At 43.8% G+C, this 18,848-nt stretch overlaps 1 protein-coding gene across 28 annotated transcripts in view; it reads right to left on the reverse strand.

Moving 5' to 3' along the window:
- Positions 1–18,848, reverse strand: part of neo1a (neogenin 1a) — a 228,867-nt gene that overhangs the window by 161,603 nt on the left and 48,416 nt on the right. For all 28 annotated transcript variants that reach the window (XM_085768598.1, XM_085768639.1, XM_085768618.1 and 25 more), the window contains exon 2: positions 4,255–4,578. In XM_085768598.1, the coding sequence (XP_085624724.1) occupies positions 4,255–4,578 (324 nt within the window). The remainder of the gene's footprint in view (positions 1–4,254; positions 4,579–18,848) is intronic.

Genomic DNA, 18,848 nt, shown 5'->3' on the forward strand with positions numbered 1-18,848 from the left:
ACGGGTGTCTTCATGGAACGCACTATTTTCTTTAACGCCGCAGCTCTGTGGAACTTCTGGCTCTTGTAAGTGCAGTTGCAGGGTCACGTACTGTAGATGCAGGACGCTGTAGATCGTGATCACCACGGGGCAACGGTAAAGCTGCCAAACTGCCGAAGAGGAAGAGGGAATAACCTCCAAAGGGCATGTGCTTATCCACTACAACAGGAAGGTCTGAGGCTGGCAGCACATTGTGGTTGTTCAAAAAGCTGAACCTTGTTTTGTTTTGCTTCCAAGTTTCCAAAATTAACATTACATCCCAAACAGCAATTACTTTTAGTGAGGAGGAGAATCAGGAGAGCAGGTGAAGCAACGCAAACATCATTTGATTATTACAGGCAGTTCATTTATCATAATTATTCACATTACTGACTGAGCTGCATTTAAATAGTTGGGTAAAGTGGTGCACTATCACATGAAGTGGAGCTGCCCAGTGCCCAGTGATGCAGAGAGCAAGACAGAACTCAAGGTGAGAGTCAGGTGATGAGTCATTATAGTTGTGCATTCACATAAAGGAGATTTACAGAATTGATCGTGCTCAATGGCATTTCAAATCATGAGTAATTACAGTTTGTGTATTTTAGATGTTCTTAGAAAGAGACAACAACAACAAAGACATGCAGTGTTTAAAGCCCCAGTATGTAACTTATTTGGCTTTTTATTAGCAAAAATCAAATCTTGCTTTCATAAATACATATTTCACTTTAGTCGAATCACACCCGCATACAAATGAAAGCTTTCTCGTACCTTAGAATGAGTTGTTACAAGTCGTTACAAATACATAAGTGGGCGACGCACCGAACCGAGGCGGCCATGTTGCATCGCCATTTTTTACGTTCAGTGGCAGTGTGACCGTAGGTAACCATGGAAACTCAGCGGAGCTGTCGGCTCAGGGAGAAAGTTTTCCAGGTAGCGGCTGTTAAAACTGTCACCACTGTGTAGTGTGAGGAAGGACGGAGGCACTGATGTTGCATTCAGGTGCAGTCAAGCAGACGGCCGTCGGCAAACCAACCGGATGTCATTTTACTGGACGAGAGAAAGACGGTAAAACGTGGGTCAGGTAAACAATACGACATTACCATGACAACATATTGTCACGCCTGTATTGTTTTACCACTTGTTTACATAGAGGCTTGGTTATCCTGTTACATGCAGCGTCTGTTGTCTGTCTGACGTCTGCCTGATTTCACGTGAATGCAACATCAAGAATACGTTCAGATATGCAACCGCACCGCTAGATGGGGGGAATTCCTACATACTGGGGCTTTAAGAAAAAGACAGAAGACATAGTCCACTGAGGCCGTGTTTGAGTTTATGTCTTTCCTCGCAGCAAAATAATCCGAATTTTGGAAGAAAGATATGAGCAAATAAAAATCTAACTCAGCCAAATATCAAAAAATAATCACTGAGAAAGAATGAAAAAAAAAGTCTACAGGCACTAAAATTAATTAAATCGTAAATGTGACACAAACGCAGCAAAAGTTTGTTGTCGGGCTGAATGAAATATCATTTTCATTTCATTCTTTTTTCCAATTAATCATTTAAATTAGTTTAAAAAAGCAACTGGACTTGCGAAGAGAAGAAGTCCAGTTGCTTTTTTACTACAACTCCACAAGAAGAGTATTTATTAATGCTTAACTAATGCTTAATAGTGTGTACTTATTATAAAGTGTTACCCATTTCATTTAAGTGTTTGCTTGATCCATTTGTGTATGTGTGCACGTGATCAGCACGCTCCCAGTCCAACCTCACCCTGAGTCAGCAACAATCCTGACACTGTCCAGCTGTGGCTAGAAAGATTTGAAGATACACACGTACACAATCACACCAGAGCTTATCCATTCACACGCACACACAGTTTACACTCTGTCTGACTGAATCACCGTGGTGACCACAATGTCACAAGCTACGTGACGACCACACATACAAAGCAGGACATTAATTATGATCACATCAAGATTAAGATCATCTGGGTTTATTAGCACATAAGCATGTGCTAACAGACAGTGAAGTGTATTATTTGTGTACCAGACTGAGCAGATATCCCTCACAGTGATGAGTCAAGAGAGAAAAATCTTTGCCATCTCTCCAACACAATTGTATTGCCTCATTAATTTGCGATTCAAAAGCCTATGAAAAGCAACAGAGCCAGACTGTAACTTCACACAGGCACTCCAAGGTATCTCAGAGGCTTATACTGTACTATCCCATTGTCAACAAGAGGCCTCTCTCCAGCGTCTTAAAATCTGGCAGAGCGCTGCTGAGCTGAAAGCGCACAGCAAATGCATTCTGTGCCTCCTCCAGCTGCAAATTGAATTTCAGAGCACGGCTTGACTCAAAACACCTAATAATCCCATGTCACTTACTGTTCCCCAACCCAACAAGGTCACATCGTAGGACTAGTGATGAAAAAAAAAAAGAAGAAAAAACACAGACCCCTTTACAAGCATTTATCCAGTAGGGCAACACATTCAGGCTCCAGCAAGGTGAACGAAGAGGAGAGAAGAGAAAGTACAAATGGCTGAGCAATTCAAGGACAAATACAAGTGAGAGCAGCTAAAGAAGCGGTTTCACACCGACATGGTATGTGGGTGTGCATTTACAGCAAAGTCATTTCAAAGAAATCTTTTATGGTGGATAATAACCTGTACGATACAGGGAAAATCTGTTCAATAATGTTTGATTTTGAGATGACAATGTACTTGCAGTGAATAAACCAATTTTGAAGTGTGTGTGTGTGTACAGTTCCTACATTTTCCTCAGCCACTGTGTTAGCTAACCTCCCAGTTACCACCACACTGACAATTAATCTGAGCCTAACTGAAGGCTTACAGGGGATTCATCTGATTGGCCGACCAGTGTGAATGGACGGCCCACGCATCCAGGGCCGCATCTTCCTAATCAAATGTTCACTGTGTGTGTGTGTGTGTAAGCAGGGTTTCCCTTTTGTTTCTGGAGGGCTGATGTCCAGGTAAGCCTGAAATAAATGAGTATTTCTAATTACCTGTGTGTCAGTCAGTCTTTATTGCACATGTTTACACTGGGATGGCATAAATAAGACTCATCACTCAGCAAGTCTAGATACTTTTATGGAAGAGAATAGGTAACACTGACAGGAGGCTGTGAGTTCTCTATAAAGGTTATTTGTATAATGTTTGCTTTTTGTAGCTGTTCTGTGTGATATATAATCTGGAAACCACTTTTATTTCTCATTTAATGACAAAACCCACGTGGGTATGTTCAATATTAGTGGCTCATAAGACGCTTTAAAGGTGAAGCCCTGAGTAGAGCTAAGCTGGGAGAGTTGAGGGAGGTCACTAACAATTACATAAGGGTTTTTTTCATTTACCAATCAACCACCACTGTCATAGAGTGTCTGAGAAAGGACTCATTATCCAGCACCTGCGTAGGTGGTCGATGCCTTTGCTGATGAAGTGGCTCGACTCTTGTCAAAATTGTCAGAATAAATTTACCACCTCTTATTAAAGGGATAGCTCAACATTTTGGCAAATTGGCCCATTGTCATAATCCCTATAGTCATAGCAGTAGGTTCGTTACCTTTAATTGTCGGTGCAAGCTGTTTTTAGAACGGCGGAGCAGAGCCACGAGCTGCTCAGAGCTATGCTACGGAGGCTAATGGGATTTCTTCGTTTCCCTCATCAAACTCATCAAATACACAATCCAACAACTCCAAAACGCTCTGGTGGACAAGTTGTGACCTGCACATTCACCACGCTATGAGATAATAACAGAACGTTACCAGATGGGAGTTGTTTTCGAGGTAAATTCATGCAAAACCGCTGATGCGTTTTTCTATCGGGGGCGGTTTTTCGGCAAGCAGTCTCAATTCACCTCTAAAACAACTCTGTCTGGTAACGTTCTGTTACTATCTCACAGCGTGGTGAATGTGCAGGTCACAACTTGTCCAGCAGAGTGTTTTGGAGTTGTTGGATTGTGTATTTGATGAGTTTGATGAGGGAAACCAAGAAATCCCATGAGCCTCCATAGCATAGCTCTGAGCAGCTCGTGGCTCTGCTCCACTGTTCTAAAAATAGTTTGCACTGACAATTAAAGGTAACGAACCTACTGCCATGACTATAGGGATTATGGAAATGGGCCAATTTGCCAAAATGTTGAACTATCCCTTTAGCCGTACTGTTGAAGGAGAACTGAACATGGTAACAAGGAGTTATTGTAGAATCCTGCAGAACTCACCTGCTACAGAGAGACGTGCCGTTCGGCTGGAGATGGAGCCCAGGTTGTCGATGGTGGCGACACACTGATAGGTTCCTTCGTCCGGCTTGTTGTGCTTGGAGTGGACCACGTGGTTGAAGAACAGCGTCCCGTCAGGGAGTATGTGTCGCCTCTCGTCCGAAACCAGGCTCATGAAGGTGCCGTCTTTCTTCCACTCTATCCGCGCTGGCGTGGCCGCGTCGCTGTGGGTCGAGCAGTTGAGCAACGCCGCGCCGCCCCTGATGGCCAGCGTGTCCTGGGGCTCCACCGTGAACCAGAAGGGGATGAAGGGCTGCACTGCTGAACCTAGAGAGTCGAGAAAAGGAAAAACATTAGGCCTGGGTGCTTAACATGGACGCTGATGTTTCAGAGGACGACTAAAGCCACTCACGCCTGAGCAGCCGTGAGCGATGCATCACATGGAAATTGTATTAATGTCAAACAACTGATCTATTCCGTCTTCACAGCAGCTGATGCTAATGTTGGGATATTATTTACGTGACTGTACTACCAGCTTGTCTGCTCTGAGTGTAAATCTAAAGCTCGCAGCAGATGCTCTCATCTTAAAAGTGCCACCATGACCTGTTGTGATGTATAACTTAACACAACAGCGTGAGTAACTGCTCACACAAACGAGTCCAAATGACTTTTAAAAGACTATTCTGCAGTAGAGAATTAAAATACACAGACTAGAGGATGTTCTCAACTTCACTGCGTTGCATTTTATATGTCCCTCGCAACAACATCAAATCTGCTATGCTACAGGACTCCGTGTGCCCCACACACTCCACGAAATGTTCCCGAAGCAAAACATCTCTTTGTTCATTCTTTCTTTTCAGCCACTGCGCCTCAGTCTGTCCCAGAGACTCCGAGAGGCTTTTCATTACGGAACCACAGGCCCCGCTGGAATTGGACGAGAGGAACTGACAGATTTAACCCAGTCTAGCCTCCCTGGCAAGTTAATATCACGTCTGGCCTTATTATAAGTAGAGGGAGCAGTGAAAGAGTAAACACATTGGAACACGGTTGCCATTTCCCTTTCCTCTGAGCATAAATGGTAACATTGCACTGACATGGATAGTGCCAAAGTCGGAGTAAGTGCAATTGCTTTGTATTTGTCCTCATCCATTATTCAAGTGCTCCCACCTAAGAGTCACACAGTGGTATTGTTTAGATAAATAACACCAATTATCAGTTCTGCAGAGCCCGAAAAATAATTAAGGAGGTATGAAGGTATTTTAATAATGCAGCGAATGGAGTGAAATAAGTGTCTGAATGTTAAATGCAGTTTAAAATATGCCTGCTCTCTTCCAAGGAAATGGCACGTCTCCAGGGGAGAGCGAGGGCAGAAAGAGATAGAAACAGAGAAAAGGCGAGAGAGGAGAGGGATGCTATGTCAGTGACTGAGCTATTTAACTACTGGGAGGTAATTTCTCTACCTCGCGGCACCGAGTCCCCAGTGTGAGATCCAAAGAAGGAAGCGATGTAATGTGTGGCCCATTACAGTGGCAATATGGCTGCTTGTCCTCAGTGCACTTAGTTGACTTGAAAGCGCAAACTATTACGAAGAAATGCTGTAGAAAATGACTGCATTGAAAAGGTATTTTCCACTTTCACATTAGGGAATAAATGTAAGACAACACAGCCTTCAAAACTAAGCTGTGCAATCATCTCCACACTAACTCCCGGGTGGAGGAAGTAAAGGGAAACAGTGTCTCAGTGGACAGTGTCAGTCAGTCCCTGGACATTATGTGTGAGCCATCGAGGCCGGATTGATTCGTAAAGTCCCTTCACCAAAAATTTCCTCTTTTTTTTAGACGTATCTCTTGTCATCCTGTTGACAATCTCTAAAAAGCAGCAACGGTGCCATATTTTATTAACAGAGGCCAAGCTGTTACAGTACACTGAAAAGTTTCCAATACTACCGACAGTAAATGTATAACCAGTGCAAAATAAGATTTCAGGATAGCAAACTTTATTCCATCTGCTGATGCACAAGTGCCCAAACATAAAATATTTAATTCTAAAAAATCCCCCGAGGTGGAGGTGGATGTGAGATTGGAGTGAATAAACAGCAACGAGGAATAAAATATACTGAGCTCAACCAGCTGAGTCCACTCTCCACTCAAACGTTTTACAAGTAAAAGGAGTGGTTTTAAATTAGACCGGCGCGGAGCTGATTTCAGGAAATCAATAAATTGGGAGCAGCCCCAGTGTACATACTGGGCACAATGTGACAACCCCAGCAAAATGTATTTTACCAATGGTGTACATGACAGATGGAGAGAGACCAGAGTGGAGGAGCAGTGGGGGAAATTCGTCTCTCCTGCACCAGAGGCACCATGGCATGCTTAATCATCTCTGCTTTTACGCTGCTGGAGCAGGGTGTGTGTGTGTGTGTGTGTGTGGGCTGGGCAGAGCTTCCAGGGCCTGAAGCTCTGGCTCCTCGCCAGTCAAAAGACCATCTTCAGCCCGCTCTCTATCCGAGGAGCCGGCTGAATGGGGCCTTCAAGGTCCTGCAGCATCCTATCAGAGCCAAGCAGCCGCCTTTAGCAGCTTTTTATCCCTGATCGTAGGAGCTGCGGGGGGGGGGGGGGGGGGGGGCTTTGCTTCAGCTCTATACTGTTGGACAAAATGGCGAACCATCTGCTTTGGGTTGCACACACACATACACAACATCCACTGTCAGCAGAGCAAGGGCAGCGGGGGAAAGATTGGACTGTAGATTGCGATAAACCAGAGAGAGAGGTCTGGGGGGGGGGGGGGGCAAAAGGGGTTGGTGGCAGGCTAAGGAGCTGGTTTGTTCTCAACTACACTGGCTTTCTTTCTCACCACATCTACATTATCTCCATCTAGAATCAGTTTCCTCAAAAACTCTATTAATTCCATCAGTACCAGTCAAACTGCAGGCTGATAAACACAAACACACACACACACACCAGCAAAACAAAACATTATGCAACTGTGGCCAAAGTCCAAACTCCATTAACATCATAGAGTATGATCAATGCTGGACCCACTTCATGCAGACTAAACAATATGGTGATGAAAAGAACATTTATTTCCACTTTTCTCAAATTGCTAACCATTTTGCTTTCGGGGGCATTTAGACATCAGGTGTGTTACCAAAAGCGTCACAGAATAAAAGCAGCCATGGGCCTTAAATCTTCTCCTTTATAAGGGAGCTGACAAGAATTCAGTTAAGATTTAATTTCCTTGAAATTGGCTCCGACAAAAAGGCAACATCATGAAGAAGAGATGAGATGAACTTTTCAACCAGACAGGTCTGACTCATGACTTCTGAAACTTCTTCTGTCTTGTAACGTATTCATCAGCAACATGTCACCTGTATTTTCCCCCCAAAATACCACTAAAGTATGAAAATAATTTCCCCTTAAAAGTTTCTTACAGTTGCGGTGCAGAACACACACGTCCTTCTGCCAGTATTCATTAGCGCTGAAACACCGCAGGCTTTTAACAACGCAGCTGCACAGTTAAAGAAGGAAGTGTCAGAAACCACATTACGGTGTGGGAAGTCTAATCCATTCAGGCCCGGCGGTGTGGAAGCCCCCGTTTGTCTTTGAAAAATAGGAACCTCCATAGCAGGCAACCGGCGAGAATGAGGGAGCAGAGAGCACGGGGCTAGAAAATGAGGTTGTCTGTTTGATAAGTATGGGCTGTTACCGCTGTCCCAAATCCACTTTGCTCAGCAGTCATAAAAGGTTTGGGAGCCCAGTTTAAGGTGGTGCCCCAATATGCTGCTCCCCCTACCCCCCACCCCCAGATGAGAGAGAGAGAGATGGAGATGTGGAAGTAGAGATGGATTTCCCATCTTGAGCCAGTGCTAAAAGCCAGTTTTCATAGGTTTACACAGTTTACAAAGCTTACTGTCGAGGTGAGATGTGAGCAAATTCAAGGAATGTGTTCACAGACTGTAGAGGCCACATTGCCTTCCAGACCTTCCCTCTTTTACTCGAGAGGGTTCGGGGGAAAACTGTGAGAAGTCGTCTACACTCTACAGCAGCCAGCAAAGTCGCTTCTGAGGAATCGACAACAATAATTCAGCGCAGACACGTCCTCAGTTTACAGATTGGACGGGAAGTCTCTCAATTGCCTCTTTTAAACAGAGACCCTCCATTACGGCGGCTTTGCTTGTTTACACTGAACCAAACAGAGCTGGCATAATGTCGCCCCGGTGACTTCTAGCTAGAAGCTGTATTGCTCAATCAGAGGCGTGACGTTGCCTGCTCTCCCTTTTCACACCGACATTGATCAAGTCGGTCCATGTGTGTGCCGTTTTTACTCAGAAACAGTGAGGTGGAATAACCTTCGTCTTGTGTTAGCTTTCTGCTACCATCTATGGTGTTAGGGTCAGTTTTGACCCGTGTTTTAAATCAGCTGTAAAATACACTAAAACATATATTTTTCATCCAATTTGTTTTTCTTCTCTTGGTTACATTGTCAGGAAAATATTAGTTTAAATATTTTTGGTGTGGGCCCCTGGACCCTTTTTTGTCAGTATACACCTTGTCATCAATTTAACCCTCCTCTTCAGCTTTCTGCTATCTCTTGTGTGAGGGTCGGTTTAGTCTTAAATCATAATTTTAACCGGAGCATTTTAGAATTTATGATTGTTTTGGTTTAATTTATGTTTAAATAGAGGTTCCTGACAAAGTCAAAAAGCTTTGATGCTATAAACAAATTTATGTGGTACTTGTATGCATTAAAAACCTGAAAACAGGTCAGTGGTGACCAGAACACAAGAGGAAGGTTAAAGGTGCAACATTCCCGCCTTGACTTAGCTGAGTACATAAGAGGCTGATGTTAGGAGTAGTATCCCAGAGCAGGCAGTAAAGACGGGGGTGGGAGAGAGTCTGCTCTCCACACAAAGACCCCCTTCTCTCTCCCTATTCTACCCTCGGCTCAGCAGGAAGCCTCCTCCCTCATTGACTCACCATCTGAGAGCGGCCATATTGACTACTCTCTTTATTGAGCTGCTCTTGAGACAGAGCAGACCACTTCTAGAAAACTGGTCAGATTTTCTACAACAAAGGCCCTGCTGTGGTGTCTGACCTTTGGGGATGAGGAAATCCTGGACACCCTGAACAGTAAACACACTCCACAGGTATTTCCAACATGGTAATACATTATTACACTTCGAAAGTTCTAGTTATATGACGAGTGATGTATGATTTTCAAACTTAGCTCTGTGCTCCTTATACTCTATATCTCTGGATCTCTGAGCTTTAAGGCCTTTAACAGGAAACAACAGGCCAGGAGTAAAAAATCATTAACAGCACCTCCAGGATAAATGGAAACCTTTCATGCAGGTAAAGATAGAGGCGGGGGAGAGGCGCTTTGTAATGAACCTGAGCGCTTCATTCACTGAGCTGCTGCCTCTCCGTTATTTCCATCCCTCCACTGTTTGTCCTTCCACCCTCAGCGCCGGAGTTGCTTTAATGACACTAATGGAAACGGCTGTCTCTGCTTCCCTCCCACACTTTCTTAGCTCGTCATCCCTCGCTATCTTTCTCTTTTCCTTCAGAACCCTTCATCCACCACCCATCTCTCCATTCTCCTACCTAAAGCCCATCTGTCACCAAGAAACACCTCAGGGAAATAAGAATGATCCGGAGACTGAACGTTAGAGGAAGGAAGGGGTTTCTGGTGAGCTGTGAAAGACTTTCCTTTATTTGAGGTATATATCTGTTTAAGAAAAAAAAGAGAAATGTTTCCTGTGTAATCAAAGCACAAGTTCAAAGATTACATTATGGAGTTGCTGCGAGTTAAGGCCGCTAGCTCTCGTCCTTTCATTTTACTGAAATTGAAATTTGGGCACTTGACATGAAAAGCAGTCAAGATTTGAGCAGAGACACCTGTTGCCATTCCTGGGTAATAGAAAAGATAAAAGGCCAGATTCATTAACATTAGATTTTTTTTTTAATGTTAACAAAGTCCTCTCCATTTTAAAATGACGGCTGAGAGATGCTGGTGCTCACACTCTCCAGAGAGAAGACCTGGCTGGAGGGTAAACACTGACAGTCAAACCGCCACAAGCACATAATGAAGAAGATGACACAGAACTCTCTATTCCCATTACTGTCAGAACTCTGTTAATGTGGAGTCGATGCCACACATACCTGAAGGAGGTAACGGCGATAAAGTATACGGCTTCTGGTATTCTCACCCACAGCAGCTGATCAAAATAAAAGGTTGAGGCCAAGTCATAAAGGGATGGACAAAATGATTGGGGCTTGTAGCGCACTCACTGGCTGCCCTACTGGCACCAGCTCAACTGGCAGAGTAAAGGATCCAATTTTTTCCTCTGTCATCCTGTCTGCTCCCTGCCATTGTAAAACTCCGGAGGCACAGAGAATACACGACAGGGTCAGAGGCGGGGCCGGGACGCTGCGACAGCATCGGCTTTTGGATGGGCCGAACCCTGCCAGAAAACATCACTGTAATACTAATATCAGTCTCTTTTTAATCAGATGAAGAAATAGATCTTACTCAAATGATCCGCTGGTTAATAGGATTAGCCAAATGCTTTGAGTGCAAGAGTGCAGCAAAATATCAGCTATAATCATCTGTGTCCATTGTGCAGACTCTGGACTGAAGGGGTTTTCATTTTCATTCCGTGTTCGTCTGGACGTCTCTGCATCCTGCATTCAGTAATGATAACAAGCAATGGTATAACAGTAATCAATAAGCACCTAATCACTCTTTCCCAATAACCACACACACTGACATCTATTTCCTGCTCTGCTGTGAAAGGCTGAAGACCACCCTGGGGATGAGACTGCCGCTGCCTCTTAAAACCAACTCCAAAACTAGAACTGTTCACAACAAAGCAGCTGTTGTGGTGGCTAAAAATACTCAACTATGGTTCAGACCGAACAAGTATTCTGAGGCCGTCGCTTTCAGTGGATGTAGGCTCTGATCAAGACTTGTTTGTATAAACATATATCTGAATGTAGATTTAAAGGGATATTTCACCCAAAATTGATAATTCACCAATCATCTACACACCGTCATGCCAAGGAAGGGTTTGGAGAACAGAGTTCTTCTTTCTGAGTCATCAAAACGCTTTAGGAGTTCCAGGGGGGTCCAGCTGGCAATGGGTTTTCATATAATGACAGCAAATAGTGCTCACTTTTAAATCGAATCCAAAACACACACTATGAAACATCCAGATACCTCCATACTGCTTGTCTGTACTGACCCAAGTGTCTGGAAGCCGCCACATTAAGAAATTGTTCGGAAAAAATCAATTTGATCTCTGTTTTTATCCTTGTTGTAGCAGTAGCTCCCAGTGGCTCTGTTGATATTTGTGCGCATACGCAAGATTTGCTGCAAGATGTTCTTCCGTGTTTACATCATACACGTACATCCAATGGTTTACAACAGTTGTTTCATAGTGTGTGACGTTGAGTAGAAAATTGGTGAATTATCAATTTTGGGTGAAGTATCCCTTTAAAATGAGTGAAAATGTGTATTTTTTCTGCCATTTCCTCAGCTCTGAGAGTTTGTGATCAACAGTTGTCATTGTTTCAAGGATTTCAAACACTTTACATCTTTTATAAAGCATTAGCTGAAGGATTAAACAGAAAAAGACCACAACTCCATCATCTCTGGACTGTTCATTATAAAAGCCTGGTCCAAACACATTTTCTGGACTAGAGGGATTGTTCCACTCTCAGTTAATTGCGCCAAAGACCGTACTGAGCTGTGAGCAGGGACACAGCCCCGCCTCACTAAGTCAATCATGCCCTGCACACATTAGCGTAGCATAAATTTTTCATCAGCGTTTACAACAATTACATTTGGAACCCGTGTCCCTGAAATATGCATACTTGTATTCTTGCACCATGCCCATGTGAGTGAAAAGAGTGAGCGTAATCAAACTGTGTTCTCAATTTTGAAATGAGTGACTCGCAACGGTAAAACTCTTAATTAAGCTTGATACCATGGACACATCATAATGAGGCTGAGCAAGACGTCTTTCCCTGTTCAACATGAAATATCATTAAAACAGCAGGGTGTGCATGTGTGCCTGGAAAGCAGGAAACAGCCCCTGCAAAAGCAAACTCATCTAAATAAACATAAAAATAAGGAAATATTTACAAATTCTAAATCTACTTCATTGTATTATAAAGTATTATATGTAAGTGGACACTTATGTGAATAAATAAAATGATTTTAATATTCCAAATAATTAAACTAAAATGACATCAGCAAGAATACTTGATTCTGAGAATGACTGACCACAACACAGACACACACACACACACACACAACAGGGGAGAGATAACACTTGAAGAATGCAAGACAAGAGCCTCCAGCAGCAGCTGAGAGTTAGAGGGGGGAGACAGAGATCCAGGAGGGATTGGGCAGACAGGGAAACCTCTCTCACCTCCCCCGGTTGTGATAATTAACCAGCACTGATTGAGGCTCAAATTCCCCCTCTTATCAGGCTCCCCACGGGCCCACGATGAAGGATTGGCCCGCTGAGACGACAGCACCACAGACGGGCACGCTGTGAGAGCTGGTTTAGAAGATGGTGCGAGGCTACGGTGCGAGAGGAGCGTCAGAAATGCCGCCTCTCGCTGAATAATTGGAAGGCAAAATAGCAGGAAACAGCATGTTTCCCGGGCTAAAACGGGAGCCCACAGAGCAGTCAGACGAAAGGTTAAAACCATCACTTAATGTCAGGATCGCAGAATTGGGCTAACCTTTTCTGGTTGTTGGAGAAAGCCTGCCATCAAAAAAAAATCTCAGATTCAGGCATCTGCTGTTTTTAAGTAAAATGCTCTTTAAAGTGAACTCTCAGGTGCGGAGACAAACTACACACTGAAAATACTGACAAATAATCACACACAGTACATCTCAATTTGAACCATGGGGTTCCCAGTCCCTAAAGGTTAAAGGGATAGTTCAACATTTTGGCAAATTGGCCCATTGGCGGAGCAGAGCCGTGAGCTGCCCAGAGCTACGCTACGGAGGCTAATGGGATTTCATGGTTTCCCTCATCAAACTCATCAAATACACAATCCAACAACTCCAAAACGCTCTGGTGGACAAGTTGTGACCTGCACATTTACCATGCTATGAGATAATAATGGAAGGTTACGAGCCGAAAAACTGCCCCTGACGGGAACGCGCATCAGTGGTTTTGCATGAATTTGCCTGTAAAACTGGCTCGTCTCGTAACGTTACATTATTATCTCATAGCGTGGGGAATGTGCAGGTCACAACTTGTCCATGAGAGCGTTATGGAGTTGTTGGATTGTTGGATTGTGTATTTGATGTTGAACTACCCCTTTAATAAGAATGAGAATATATATCTTCTTTTGACCCAATAAGCATTGTCAAAATAAACCAGAAAGAACCATTCAGTATCCAAGCTGCTCATCCCATACTGTAATAAAACTGAAGTGACAGCTCTAATATGTGGAATAAATGTCCAGATTTGTTGTAGATCTTGTGATTTTACGTGTTTTTGTTTGGCATGTGAAAACAAGTCATCTGATACGGTCATAAAATCAGTAGGCAAACACAGCCAGGAAGCAGTTGACATCCTGGGCTGATTGAGCCGAGTTCCTACTTTCTCCATGAGCGACAAAAGATGAGATAGTCATCTGAGACAGGAAAGAACATTCATCTTGCCACCCACCTGCTCCACCCCGTTCCCACTCGCCCTGATCCTAAAGAAAATCGTGTGCCAGTAATGAGATATCCTATAGATTTTTTAATGAAACACAATATTGCATTCTCTTGCCCCTGGATTTTCTTTTTTTTTTTTGCCATCACACTCACACACACTCTCACACACACTCACACACACACACACACACACACACACACACACACACACACACACACACACACACACACACACACACACACACACACACACACACACACACACACACACACACACACACACACACACACACACACACAGAGAGGAAAGGGGAAATCAATATAATCCAGTATGCCTTGCAAAGTCAAACACAGAGCAATTTATCAGCATTGGATTTCAAAGTCTGGGTCTTTGCCTATTTTGTCCTTGACTGCTGTCATTTAGTCATTTTTGTGCTTTTCCTTCAATCACAATAGAAAGCAAAAAGGAAAGGGGCTGTGTGCTGTGCAATTTCCAACACAAGAGCGGTACCACTGCAGCATTGCCTATGAAGAGCTGCAGTGCACATTGATGCACATTGAACACGTCTGCTAGAGGTCACACTCAGTTATTCAGTTGACCAGAAACCTCATTTATACAGAGATTGTGCCGTGTTCACATGGAGACGACCCCTCCCTTTGGCTCTTTTGCTTGTTTGCACTATATCAAAATAAGCTGGTATAATATGTGACTTTAGATCACATGTTGGAATCAGAAGAGTGTGTGATGTGTACCAACAGTCTGTACCACCGCGCTGCCCTGTGCATACCCCCAGCCCCTCCCCTGGATAAATGGGGGCCACAGTCTGGTACTTGGGCTCCTTTGAGTGGTCAAGTGTGGCCAGTCTGACTCTGATAAGCTTGATGCCAATTACCAGCCCCAGACACAAAAACATCTATAAACTATCTCAATTTCTCCACTTGTTAAGATAAGCATCGGCATGAAAATTCTGCTAATTACAACAAGAAAGCTGAGTCACAGTCAACCCCCCTTTTTAATTCCCAGTGAACATTTACAGACTATTACACTGGACGATTACTCTTTCTTGAGCATAAAAAAGGAGAGAATTATTTTCCTCTGAAAAGGAAAAGAAATCCTCAAAGTCTCTACACAGTGTCCAGCTTGTATCCTATCTCTCATTACATATAGGCACAATGCATTCTCCAGCCGTAGCCATAGAATCCCTCACCTACACATAACTGTAACTCTATAAAGTCTTAACCCTGATGCACATAAATACACGTGAATACATAAATGCACACACACACACACACACACGTGCAGGAGTTGCCATCCTTTGCTCCTTTTTGTTCTTTTCAGAGTGAGTTGTTTGTGGCTTCAAAGTGGCTGGCGAGAGGTGCTGTTAGCAGGCTGCTGATAAAAGAGCAGCCAGTCGCTGTGTGTTCACAGTGATTTGGAGGAAACCATTTAACACTGGAGAACAGGAGAGATCAAAGCCTTCGAGCCAACGCTGGGAGGGAGGCTCAATTACTATTTTACTTGAAACCGGATGTTAGCTCTTCAAAAAAAAAAAGGACAGGGTAAAAAAAGAAAACTGAAGTAGTGTAACTCTGGACAGAATATCCAGGGCAACTTGGAGAGCTCAGGAGGGAATGCTATCTGAAGTCAGTAATAGTGGAGCTAAGTGTGGTTGCAGGGGTTAAGTGTTTGCACCAGGGGCGTAGTTAGATTACAAAATGAAGAGCCTGTGTGAGGCATAATGTAAGGTCTGGAAGTCTCCTAGATATTTTTACTGTAGTGTACAAAACTGTCAGGCTCCTTCTGAAATCTTGAAAGCACCTTTTAAAATGTAATCACAGTTACAGTTAAATGTACTGTTCATAGGGTGTTGTTCATCAATTTCAGCAACAGAACAGTAAAAGATTGAGGAACCAAGGAGGAAAAATATTGTCTTATCAGTCTATGCTCTTATATTAAAGGGATAGTTCAACATTTTGGCAAACTGACCCATTGCCATAATCCCTATAGTTTTAGGAGTAGGTTCATTACCTTTAATTGTCAGTGCAAGCTATTTTTAAAACAGCAGAGCTCGAGCAGAGCCGCGAGCTGCTCAGAGCTACGCTACAGAGGCTCATGGGATTTCTTGGTTTCCCTAATCAAACTCATCAAATACACAATCTAACAACTCCATCTGGTAACGTTCTGTTATTATCTCATAGCGTGGTGAACATGCAGGTCACAACTTGTCCACCAGAGCGTTTTGGAGTTGTTGGATTGTGTATTTGATGAGTTTGATGAGGGAAACCAAAAAATCCCATTAGCCTCCGTAGTGTAGCTCTGAGCAGCTCACAGCTCTGCTCCACTGATCTAAAAATACCGACCTAAAACCGACAATTAAAGGTAACAAAACCTACTGCTATGACTATAGAGATTATGGCAATGGGACAATTTGCCAAGATGTTATACTATCCCTTTAGAATCAGAACCAAGTGATTTAACCTAGTTTCTATTCAAACACAGCGGTGGACAGATGTAGAGGGTGTTGTGCCATGGCCTTTGGCAGACAGGCAGTGCTGAGGTGAGTGCTGCTGAGCGAGTGTGTAAAAACTTTTTTTTTAAATACAGCCCGGCTAAACTGCAGCGTGATGCTGGTCTGAATCTGAGTTAAGAGCAGAACGGTTTGCGGGAAGTTATTTGCACTGATGTTATCTGTTGATCCCCTGGCTCTTTCTTTCCGATTCATTCCTCCGAGACCACCTCTTGTTTCGTTCGGCAGGCCTCGCTTTCCATGCGTTCATTCTCGCATGACTCGAGCAGTTCTGTTCAACCATTACACTTCTTTTGTTTGCGCCTTTGTTCCACTGCTACCGGCAGACCTGTGCCAGTCTCCGAGGGTGTTAACTACCACAAAAGAGCTCGGAGAGTTGCTGTGGTGCTCCGGTGGTATGAACAAGAGTTGGAGTATATGGCATAAATATGGCCCATTAACAAAACATTGAATCCCCACACACATCCGGATTTAAAAAAAAAAAAAAAAAAGATAATCGGCCTTTGGTCACAGTGACTGACTGAGCCTGACATAAGTACATGCATGTGACCTGTGTTGATACCCATTTGACGCCTCTGCACGACAGGGCCTCTTTCTTTCTGTTCCCTGCCCAACAGAGACTGAACACTCATTACGGAGTGAGCTTATCTCTGCTCTCAGTCCTGTCGGCCTCGGACAGCGGGAGCTGCCCGGGCCGGTGCGGATGCTAATGTGGATCATATTGCAGGTGAGGAAGAGGCGCAGTGATGTGGCAACAAGACGGAGTAATGGGTTTTTTGTTGTGCAGTCAAGACATCAGGTGGGGAGGAGAAGGAGAAAAAAAAGAAAATCCAGCAGGATACAGCAAGGTGAACGTCACTCACAGGCCTGTTTGTGTGTGTATCTCCAAGACAGCAAAAAAGGGAAGAAAAAAAATCAACACATTTGTTTAAGAGAATTATGGCTGTGGCCTCAATCAGTCTGGTTTAGATAAGAGCTGAATGAAAAAAGAGCCCTCTGTCCCAGCAGCCACAGAAGGCTGGCGTGACTCCCAGTGGGTATCATTTCTCACTGTAACAATATCACTACACAATATATAGTGCATGTTCAATCTTAAGCTTGTGTGCGTTATCTACATTTCCACGCAAAATGTTTTTCGATGGCAAGATATTAAAAAGGTAGAGCCGGTAATTGAATTCGGCTGGAAAAATGTCACCTTGTCGTCTGAGCTAATGAACACCGACTGTTTCTTAGACTGAGTTCTCGAGGTGAAAATAAAAGATTGCAGTTATTTGTGTGAATATTCATGAGTGCGGCGATTGAAGAGCTCAATCTTCATTTCTGAGAAGGATACACTAATTTTATTATGCCAAAAAAAAACTATAACCAACTAGCTGGAACAGACTTGGATGCATTTCCTGCTTCATGTCGCTGCTTGCATCTTACCGCAAGTTTGTCTGTGTAAAGAACAGCTGAGTGAAAACAATAGAGAGACGTTACTTGTTTCCCTCGGTGGTGACTCATTTGTCTGCGCCGAGTGTAACGTATGATCAGAATCAATTTGGCAACGTGCAGCTGACAAAACAGTGCTATCTGTGCAATTGCTGTTGCATCTCCGAGTCAGAGTTAGATAGATGAATCCCATTTCCTGTGCGCTGCCGAATTGCATCTTGGCTCCGCTCTGCGATGTGTGTGTCTGTGTGCACACACATCGCAAACACAAAGCAACAGATTTAGCCCCCTCAAAGGGAGCCCCTCCTCCCCCTCCCCTCCTTCAGCCTCCCACCTCTCCATCTATCTAAAAAAACACAGGAATCAGAGACCATGTGCACTTGACACAGGCTCGTCCTGTGGCAGATTTGATCGGAGCGCAGCTGAAATTCCCTCTTATCTGTCAGCCAAAGGTGTGTAAACAGTCGACCACCAAGCATGACGGGCTTGTGCGCGAGTGTTTACAGTATATCACAGACGTATCAGCAGATGTAATCTCTTCCTAGAGCAATCTGGTTGGAGTCCCCACCCCCCCCCCCGGGTGCTCACTTATGAAGCAAACAGCCATAGCAATAAGGCCGGGGTGAAGTCACTACATCACTACTGTGGCAGTCATATGTTCTTACTGGACCTCGGTGTTTAGCCCTCTTATCAGTAAAACCTGCATCAGAGGATGAGGGGATTTATGTAGTTAAAGGAATTAGTTCACCAAAAAATGAAATTCAGTCATTATTGACTCACCCTCATGCTGATGAATACTCTGGAGTAGTTTTTTATATGAGAGTAATAACGCCCGACACAAAAAAGGTCCATAAACTACACAATTATATTCCTCCACACTGCTCGTCCGCTGCAATCCAAGTGTCCTGAAGGGATATAGTCCAGAGTTTACTGGAAACTACGTCAATTAAGACA

Source organism: Trachurus japonicus, chromosome 3 (assembly GCF_045865225.1).
Source record: "Trachurus japonicus isolate A0001 chromosome 3, Traja_1.0".
NCBI classification, from domain to species: domain Eukaryota; kingdom Metazoa; phylum Chordata; class Actinopteri; order Carangiformes; family Carangidae; genus Trachurus; species Trachurus japonicus.